The sequence below is a fragment of the Artemia sp. Qi Xiang Cuo genome, chromosome 3, assembly GCF_049724085.1.
Source record: "Artemia sp. Qi Xiang Cuo chromosome 3, ASM4972408v1, whole genome shotgun sequence".
Lineage (NCBI taxonomy): Eukaryota > Metazoa > Arthropoda > Branchiopoda > Anostraca > Artemiidae > Artemia > Artemia sp. Qi Xiang Cuo.
In genome coordinates, this window is record NC_142796.1 from 81,238,389 (window position 1) to 81,249,451 (window position 11,063).

The 11,063-nt window shown below is 33.0% G+C and overlaps 1 protein-coding gene across 1 annotated transcript; it reads left to right on the forward strand.

Annotated features, from left to right (window-relative positions):
* The first annotated feature begins 6,989 nt into the window (after positions 1-6,989).
* On the forward strand, positions 6,990-8,087 carry LOC148954614 (glycoprotein-N-acetylgalactosamine 3-beta-galactosyltransferase 1-like). The gene has a single exon (XM_089087163.1). It carries the CDS (start codon positions 6,990-6,992, stop codon positions 8,085-8,087), a length of 1,098 nt encoding a protein of 365 aa, XP_088943289.1.
* The last annotated feature ends 2,976 nt before the right edge of the window (positions 8,088-11,063 follow it).

Below are 11,063 nucleotides of genomic sequence, written 5' to 3' on the forward strand. Positions count from 1 at the left end.
TTTGCAAGATTTTCGGGGAAATCCCCAAAGCTTCGGGAATAGTGAAAAGTGCAGGGCCCAGAGGGCCTACTGGTAAATCCTGGTCTAGATTCACTGCAATTTTCATTTTATTTTAAATGTTGTAATAAGCACAAAAGAAAGAATTTGTAATGCAGTTCGTTTAGTAAAGCGCCAAATACGCAGTAGGCCTTATGCTTTTACTGTCAGGGAAACAGGCATTAGCCGATGTCTTGTCTGTAGTGAAGAATATAGGTGTCTTGAACAGTTTTGGAAAGAGCTAATAAAATTAAACTGAATTCCCATGATTTTTGGAATAAAATATCGTTAGTGAGCGTTTTTTTTTGGGGGGGGGGGTCTCCATGGAGGGAGTGCCAGAGGTCAGTTCACGTTATTTTTTGGAATAAAATATCGTTAATAATTTTTTTTGGGGGGGGGAGGCGGGGGGGGGGTGTTGGACCATGGATTGAGGGCCAGGGGTCAGTTCCCATGATTCATCATTGATATTTTGTTCTCGGGAGGGAGGGGTATCGGACCATGGTGGACAAGGGGTCAGTTCCCATAAATTTTATATATTGTTAATAAGGTTTTTTTCTGGGGTTCGGGGGTCGGGTCATGGAGGGCAAGTAGTGATTTGCCATAATTTTTGGAATGAAATGTCGTTTATTTTTTTTTTTGGGGGGGGGGGGTGGGTTCAGGCTATGTAACAACAAATACTTAGCCGGTAACTTGTCAACTGAAAAGCTATATGGAACTAGGCGAATAATAATACTTATCATGTCTACTTCACTGTAAACATAGCTTATTTTGAAACCTCTGGAAACTGTACCACATTTCAACATTACTGTCCCTTTTTGCTATCTGCCCATAATTTCACATTTTTTTTTTTTGAAAAGGTTGAATTTTTGTTCATATATGACTTCAATTATCCTGCATTTTCCAAGGTTACTTGTCTGACCACAAATCAAGGCTGTTTGTTCAAGTAGTAGTCCTACTGACCTCTCATGTCATTTGCTTCTCATCAAACGCTAAGGGTAAGTAATCGGGCTTGTCAGATAAGTAATTTTGGAATAATAGAACATAGTACAAGAGTATAGGCTAGTCTGCCTTTCGTCACTCAAAAAGTTGTGAATGCAGGTCTACCTCTCTGAGAAAAGAAAGTTAAACTGAACCCCCTAAACTATCTGATAAATGGTGTTTACCATAGAAGCTACAGCTAGCTCGCTACAAAGTGTTCGTGGGGCATAGTGAATTACGCTTTCTCACATTAAATTCATGTCAGTGCTGCCAGTCTCATCATTGAGTTTTGCTCGTTTTTGACTTGACGCCTGAATATCTGAGTCCTGGGAATAAAAATCAATTTCAGTCTTTTCTAGTCACATGTTTAGCGGGTACTAAATAAGTACCATTTTTACCCCCCTCAAAACTTAATTCCCCACCAAGCAATATACTGGCTTATACTGAAAATAATTGAACAGAAAAAATAAAAGCCCGATAAATATTTACTAGTTGGTGTGACAAACACAACGCAATTTTTGGCTAATAAGCTATAAAATACAATAAAAAAATATATGTTGAGGAGGTATCATTAGCAATAACCTATTTCTAATGAAGCATTTCATGTCACATGTTTACCGGGTACTAAATTAGTACCATTTTTACCCCCTCAAAACTTAATTTCCCCCCTAGAATTATATTGGTTTACACTGAAAATAATTGAACAGAAAAATAAAAGCCCGATAAATATTTACTAGTTGGTGTGACAAATACAACGCAACGTTTGGCTAATAGCTATAAAATACAATAAAAAAATATATGTCGAGGAGGTATCATTAGCAATAACCTGTTTCTATAGAAGTATTTCAAGTCACATGTTTACCGGGTACTAAATAAGTACCATTTTTACCCCCTCAAAACTTAATTTCCCCCCTAGCAGTATATTGGCTTACACTGAAAATAATTGAACAGAAAAATAAAAGCCCGATAAATATTTACTAGTTGGTGTGACACATACAACGCAACGTTTTGCTAATAGCAATAAAATACAAAACAAAAATATCTGTGGAGGAGGTATCATTAGCAATAACCTATTTCTAATGAAGCATTTCAGTTCATATTTTTACTGGATACTAAATAAGTACCATTTTCATCCCCTCAAAACTTAATTTCCCCCCTAGTATTATATTGGCTTACACTGAAAATAATTGAAAAGAAAAAATAAAAGCCCGATATATATTTACTAGTTGATGTGACAAACACAACGCAAAGTTTTGCCAATAGATATAAAATACAATAAAAAAATATATGTCGAGGAGGTATCATTAGCAATAACCTATTTCTAATGAAGTATTTCAAGTCATATTTTTACTGGGTACTAAATAAGTGCCATTTTTACCCCCTCAATCAGTCAATCAATTTATTAATACTAAAAACAAAGAAATTAAAAACTTAAAGTTTATACTCACCCTAGAATCTCAGCTTGTAATGGGCAAAATAAACAAAATAAGACAATATTATAAACCACATAAAAAAACAGAAAAAAACATAACTATAAAAAAAACAAAAAAAACTGGATCAAGAGACATTTATGAAAATAGGGGAATGAACAGGAAACTTCTTAAATAACTGAATAAATATATATATATATATATATATATATATATATATATATATATATATATATATATATATAAACGAAGAAGAGATTGAAAATTAGGATTAAATAAAAAAAAAAAAAAAAAAAAATCAGAAAAATATATTGAATGAAAAAAAATACATATAAATTTGGATGGAATTCAAAAAAAACAGAAGAAAAAAAGGGGGAATACTATACTGGATAGACCCAGTGAGAAACTGCCTTTGCAGAAAGAGATAGAGGGACATCAGGAGGGATGGAGTTCCATAGTAAAATAGATTGATAAACAGGAGACCTCTGACCTGCTGTTGATGATCGCTTAGATGAAATGAATCTGTGAACTTAATTTCCCCCCTAGCATTATATTGGCTTACACTGAAAATAATTGAACAGAAAAAATAAAAGGTCGATAAATATTTACTTGTTGGTGTGACAAACACAACGCAACGTTTGGCTAATAGCTATAAAATACAATAAAAAAATATATGTCGAGGAGGTATCATTAGCAATAACCTATTTCTAATGAAGCATTTCAAGTCACATGTTTACCGGGTACTAAATAACTACCATTTTTACCCTCCTCAAAACTTAATTTCCCCCTAGCTTTATATTGGCTTACACTGAAAATAATTGAGAAGAAAAAATAAAAGCCCGATAAATATTTACTAGTTGGTGTGACAAACACAACGCAACGTTTGACTAATAGCTATAAAATACTATAAAAAATATCTGTCGAGGAGGTGTCATTAGCTAAAACCTATTTCTAATGAAGCATTTCAAGTCAAATGTTTACCGGGTACTAAATAAGTACCATTTTTACCCCCTCAAAACTTAATTCCCCCCTAGCATTATATTGGTTTATACTGAAAATAATTGAACAGAAAAATAAAAGCCCGATAAATATTTACTAGTTGGTGTGAAAAAAACAACGCAACGTTTGGCTAATAGCTATAAAATACAATAAAAAAATATATGTCGAGGAGGTATCATTAGCAATAACCTATTTCTAATGAAGCATTTCAAGTCACATGTTTACCGGGTACTAAATTTGTACCATTTTTACCCCCTCAAAACTTAATTTCCCCCCTAGAATTATATTGGTTTACACTGAAAATAATTGAACAGAAAAATAAAAGCCCGATAAATATTTACTAGTTGGTGTGACAAACACAACGCAACGTTTGGCTCATAGCTATAAAATACAATAAAAAAATATATGTCGAGGAGGTATCATTAGCAATAACCTATTTCTAATAAAGTATTTCAAGTCACATGTTTTACCAGCTCTAAATAAGTACCATTTTTATCCCCTCAAAACTTAATTTCCCCCCTAGCAGTATATCGGCTTACACTGAAAATAATTGAACAGAAAAAATAAAAGCCCGATAAATATTTACTAGTTGGTGTGACAAACACAACGCAACGTTTGGTTAATAGTTATAAAATACAATAAAAAAATATCTGTCGAGGAGGAATCATTAGCAATTACCTATTTCTAATGTAGTATTTCAAGTCACATGTTTACCGGGTACTAAATAAGTACCATTTTTACCCCCTCAAAACTTAATTTCCCCCTAGCATTATATTGGCTTACACTGAAAATAATTGAACAGAAAAAATAAAAGCCCGATAAATATATACTAGTTGGTGTGACAAACACAACACAACGTTTGGCTAATAGCTATAAAATACAATAAAAAAATATCTGTCGAGGAGGTATTATTAGCAATAACTTATTTCTAATTTAGCATTTCAAGTCACATGTTGACCGGGTACTAAATAACTACCATTTTTACCCCCTAAATCAATCATTCAATTTATTAATACTAAAAACAAAACAATTACAAACTTAAAGTTTATACATGCCCAAGATGCTCAGCTTATAAAGGGCCAACAAAACAAATAAGACACTAATATAAAGCACATAAGAAAAACAGAAGAAAAACATACTTAAAAAAAAACTGGATCAAGAGACATTTATGAAAATAGGAGAATTAACAGGAAACTTCACAAATAACTGAAAAATATATATATATATATATATACATGATATATATATATATATATATATATATATATATATATATATATATATATATATATATATATATATATATATATATATATATATATATATATATAAACGAAGAAGAGATTGAAAATTAGGATTAAATAAAAAAAGAAAAAGAAAAAAATCAGAAAAATATATTGAATGAAAAAAAAATACATATAAATTTGGATGGAATGCAAAAAAAAAACAGAAGAAAAAAAGGGGGAATACTATACTTGAAAGACTCAGTGAGAAACTGCCTTTGCAGAAAGAGATAGAGGGACATCAGGAGGGATGGAGTTCCATAGTAAAATAGATTGATAAACAGGAGACCTCTGACCTGCTATTGATGATCGCTTAGGTAAAATGAATCTGCGAACTTAATTTCCCCCCTAGCATTACATTGGCTTACACTGAAAATAAGTGAACAGAAAAAATAAAAGCCCGATAAATATTTACTAGTTGGTGTGACAAACACAACGCAACGTTTGGCTAATAGCTATAAAATACAATAAAAAAATATATGTCGAGGAGGTATCATTAGCAATAACCTATTTCTAATGAAGCATTTCAAGTCACATGTTTACCGGGTACTAAATAACTACCATTTTTACCCTCCTCAAAACTTAATTTCCCCCCTAGCTTTATATTGGCTTACACTGAAAATAATTAAGAAGAAAAAATAAAAGCCCGATAAATATTTACTAGTTGGTGTGACAAACACAACGCAACGTTTGACTAATAGCTATAAAATACTATAAAAAAATATCGGTCGAGGAGGTATCATTAGCTATAACCTATTTCTAATGAAGCATTTCAAGTCAAATGTTTACCGGGTACTAAATAAGTACCAGTTTTACCCCCTCAAAACTTAATTTCCCCCCTAGCATTATATTCACTAATCAAGTCAGATGTTTACGGGATATTAAATAAGTAGCATTTTTACACATCCTTCAAAACTGAATTCCCCTTCTTAGAATTATTTTTAACCCCAATTATTAAGTTCGGTTAAGCTATGAATGCATATAGCCATAAAAGTAGTTTTTTTGCAAATTGAGTTAGCTTTTAACAGCTTATGTCAATCAATCAATCAATCAATTCTGGGTTTAGCCTACTATTCTTTAATTAGCAACTTCCTTAATTATATAACTCAATGAATATCCATAGATACCCAAAATGAATACAAAAATTAAATTTCTTTCCAAGAAATATTTTGAATATGATTTAGCTGTATCCAATTCGCAAATATTATCTAGCTCTGTTTTTTTTTCCTATTATTCAATTAATATCGTTCGTGCATACTAGTGGTTAGGATAGCTGGCCTTCATCAAGACAGGCAATAAAAAATTCAGTTTTTGGTGGAATTTAAATAAGAAAAAGTTTCTAATTTAATTAATTTTTTTTCTTTAATTAAAAAGGCACTAGAACTTTTAATTTCTGTTCAAATGAGCCCTCTCACGACATTCTAGGACCACTCGGTCGATACGATCACCTAGGGGGAAAAGGCAAATAAACACGCATCCGTGATTCTGGCAAAAAATACAAAATTCCACATTTTTACAGATACGGCCTTGAAACCTCTACAGTAAAGTTCCCTTATACGCTAAATCTGATGGTATGACTTTCATCAAGATTCTATGACTTTTAGTGGGGTTTTCCTCCTTTTTTCGAAAATAATACATATTTTCTCAGGCTCACAACTTTTGATGGGTAAGACTAAACTCTATGAAATTTATATATTTTAAATCATCATAAAAATCCAATTCTTTTGATGCATCTATTGGTATCAAAACTCCGTCTTTTAGAGTTCCAATTACTATTGAGCCGGGTCGCTCTTACTTACAGTTCTTTACCACAAACTGTTTGATGTAAGGCAGCTAAAGCAAAGGGTATTGGTAAATTGTCTTAAGTGATTCAAATTCAAAATGAAAAAAAAGAAAAATGGGGTATGAAGATAAGTGACAGCGAGAATCAAAACGGAAATTATTTTACACACCTAAATATTTTAAAATATTTATGTAAATGACATCATATTTATGTGCACCTTCTTTTGCAATGACGCGACGTATTAACAAATGTCTGCACTCGTATTACATCCATGCATCAAGTTTCTACGGAAAACGGCATTCAGTCATTATGTAAACTGCAAAAATATTTATGGTGGCTGAGCAATAGTTTTATTGTTTTAATTCAAACTAGAAAAATACCTGGTTGAACTTCCCTGAATTAATGATGCTAGGAGTGTTTTGAAAATATAGTTTTAAAGATTGTAGTTAGTTTCTAAAAATCAGCAAGAGGCCCCTGAAAATGATGCCAGACCAGATTAGAGCTCTTCAATCTTTATACTTACATAAAAGAACCGTTTCGACGTTTGTTGTCGGTGTAACTGTTGGATTCTTCTTGGGCTATCTACTATCTGTATCAAGCCTTAAATCGTATTCAGTGAGTGACCATCTTCACTACTTTTACCAATCAGACAATCACTCAGAAGAGAAAAACATAGAAGTTTTTAAGAATTCTTTGACCCAGGACGAGCACGATCATTCAGGCTTCAATGATACTGAAGCGCGATTTTTGGGACAGCATCTGAAAGTCCTATGCTGGGTGATGACTGGACCTCAAAACCACGAAAAGAAAGCAATTCACGTCAAAAAGACATGGGGAAAGCGGTGCAATTTTCTTCTTTTTATGAGCTCTGAAGAAGACCCAACTTTGCCAGCAATTAAGCTTCCTGTGGGAGAGGGACGCCAAAACCTGTGGGGGAAAACAAGAGAAGCTTTTAAATATGTCTATGACAGATATCAGAAGCAATATGACTGGTTTATGAAGGCTGATGACGACACTTTCGTGGTGGTAGAAAACTTGCGACATATGTTAAGATTGTATAATGTGTCTGAACCGATTTACTTTGGTCATAAGTTCAAGCCTTATGTTCAACAAGGCTATATGAGTGGAGGAGCAGGTTATGTTCTTAGTCGAGAAGCGTTGAGGCGTTTTATTGAAGAAGCGTTTGAAGATAAGAATAAATGCCGACAAGATCCTGGTGGTGCCGAAGATTTGGAAATGGGCAAATGTATGCAGAATGTTGGAGTCAGAGCAGGTGATTCTCGTGATGAATTTGGTAAAGATAGATTTTTACCTTTTACTCCCGAACATCATTTAACCCCGGGTCATGCTGATAAGAGCTTTTGGTGGTGGAAATGGATATATTACCCTTCCCAAGAGGGCGTCAACTGCTGCTCTGATAGTGCAATTTCATTCCATTATATAAACCCTAGCCTTATGTATGTTCTTGAGTACCTTATATATCATTTAAACCCACATGGAATCATTCCTAAAACTTTAGACATACCAGCAGTGCCTCCTGACTATGAAGGAAAGGCAACTCCGTGGATTGGACTATGATAGATGGTGACATTTATCAGTGGAATGTGCCTTGCTGTAGAATTCTAATTTCAATTCAGGGAATTGTTTGCTCATGTTTTTTAATTTTATAGTTTTGGATTTTTCACTCTTCCTTTGGTTTTGTTATTGTTAGGTTTTCTTAAAAATCTATAAGCTAGTCAAATGATATATGCCACTGGCCTAAGTAGTTCTTGTGCTGTGTAACTACTTAAAAGCCTTTAGTGAAATAAGAGATAAGACTTGACTATATCTCCAACAAGAATTCGATCTTTATTATAAATTAAACAGCTCTCTACGATGTTCCAGTGCAAAGCTGTTGGAGCAGGAAAAGAAAAAGCACTGCCTATGATTAACTTGATTGATCCTTTATACAACATCACTTTGAGAAGCAACTTACAAAAGATATTTTTTTCAAGTTATCTTTTCAATAGATTATTTCAGTTAACATGGGCTAGATGTCATTCTTTACTATAACTATGGAAAAGAAAAAGAAAAAAGAAAAATAAAGATGCCGTTTAGGTAGAATGCTGTAGTAGCTGCCACTTTTCCTGATTTTCAAGCCAATATATTTCCCTTGCTGTTCAAGCCAAGGGACAGAAAGTTTCCTATATAGTGATCAAACAGTTCGTGGTAGCGAACTGTATAGTAAGAGCAACTCGTCTCAATAGTAGCCGAAACTCTAAAAACGTAATTTTAATAGCAATGGATACATCAAAAGAATTGAAATTTTATTCTGATTTTAAAAATATAAGTTTCATCAAGTTTACTCTTATCCATCAAAAGTTACGAGCCTGAGAAAATTTGCCTTTTTTCAAAAAAAGGGCAAAACACCCCTTAAAATTCATAGAATGTTAATAAAATCACACCATCAGTTTTAGCGCATCAGAAAACCTTGCTGTAGAGGTTTCAATTTCGTAAAAGGCGGTTCTAATGGTGTACTTTTTGTTTTGATCTGATTCTTTTTTTAGGAGTTATGTGTTATTCTATTTCGTAACATTAGACGTGATCGTCTCTTACTACGTTGCTACCTACTGCCGCAACCCGGATTGACTCTTTGTAATTCCTCAGGAAATTTCATTATATGGGCAACAGTTTGTTCTTTAATATAATCTGGGAAAATGAAAACTTTATTTCTAGTTATTACATGGTTTAGAGCAGCGGTCACCAGCCTGTGGTCCATGGACATCTGGTAGTCCATGCGAATGTCAGATCCAAGAAGAAAAGGGACCATTATAAAAAAAAAATAAGAAAATAAAGGAAACTTACCATAGATTAAAAATTTAAAAGTATGTTTATTATTATTTAGCTTTATTGCACCTGAAAAAATTAGAAAAAAATAGACATGGTGGTTTTGTTGACACATTTAACGATTTCTGCTGCTGAACATTCTTGAGTAAACTCACATCTATGTCAGGATGCATTTAACGATTTCTATTCCTGTACTAAAATTGGGCGATATTTGATATCGATATTTATATATCGGACCAAATATCAGTATCGAAACGTAGAGATCGATATCAAAACCGAGATTTTTGGGGGGGTCTTTAACTAAATTGTGTTAAGGGATCTTTAATTCCAGCAAAAAAATGTTATGAGGCCCTTGGAGGAGACTTATATCTAAAATTGTCGTAAGTGTGTTCTCAAAATTTCTTAGTTTTCTTGCCAGTTGGATATATAGACTTGTTTACTCCTTGTATGTTACTACAATCTCAGCAGAAGGAAAATTCGAGAAAAAACCCCTCAGCTAAAAACTCCTCCTTGAAAAATTCCCCAGCAGAAAATCCACCTGATGCACATTCTGCAAACATCTCTGAGATTCTTTTCAGGTTTGTATTTTTCCATCTATTAATTGACTTTATTTATCCTCATCTTATCCTCCGTAATAAAGATGATGGATAAGCTCTTAGTAGGTTGCTAGCTACCGCTGCAACCCGAATTTGTTAAAACCCCCAAAAAAATACTACATTTTACATAATAATGGATAATTATATAATAAGAGACGAACCTCAAACAATCGAGTAGCTAACTAAGTCCAACGTATGTAATGGTTTGTTATTCCAGTGATTGTCTTTTAATGTAATTAAATTGAAAAAAACTTAAATAGCTTTTTAAAAGTTTTTTTAAACTGAAAGTAAGGAGCGACATTAAAACTTAAAACGAACAGAAATTATTCCTTATATTAAAGGGGCTGTCCCCTCCTCAACGCCTCGATCTTTACTATAAAGTTTTTTTTTTTTTTAAAAATTAATGTTTTTATACAGATTCAAAATTTAGCGTAATGAGGGTGGCGTTGAGGAGGGGAGAGCCCCTTTCATATACGGAATAATTTCTGTTCGTTTTAATTTTAATGTCGCTCCTTACTTTCAGTTTAAAAAACTAGTTTTTTTATTTAATTTCTGATCGTTTTTTAGTTAATGCAGTTTTTATTTTGGCTCACCGTCATTGAATAAGTAAACAAAATTTGCATGAAAATTTTACTCTTCTTTTGCTAAATGGCTGTCTCTAAATTTGGTTCTGACGTAATTTACAAATTAACTTACGTAACGAACTTCTATATTTGTATATTTTTCTTCTGGCGAAAAATACGTTGCAGTTGCAGATTTTTGCAGATATGAGCTTGAAACCTATGTAATAGGGTTTTCCGATACGCTGAATCTGACGGTGGGATTTTCATTAAAATTATCTCACTTGTAGGGGATGATCCCTCCCTCTTTAAAAAATCAGGTAAATTTTCTCAGGCTCGTAGCCTTTGATGAGTAATGCTAAACCTAATAAAATTTATATATTTAGAAACAGCATTATAAGCCCGTTCTTTTGATACATTTATTGACATCAAAATACCGTTCTGAAAAGTTTAGTCATTTTTTAATGTCGTAACTTTCCAAGTTCCAATTTTCATGTTCTTTAAATCATTGAAATTTTTTTCGCCTCAGGAAAAGCAATGATCCCGGATACCAGTGCAGGACAGGGATCACA

Excerpts from the sequence above, each read along its gene's own strand:
- LOC148954614 (XM_089087163.1), top strand. The coding sequence starts at position 6,990 with ATGATGCCAGACCAGATTAGAGCTCTTCAATCTTTATACTTACATAAA.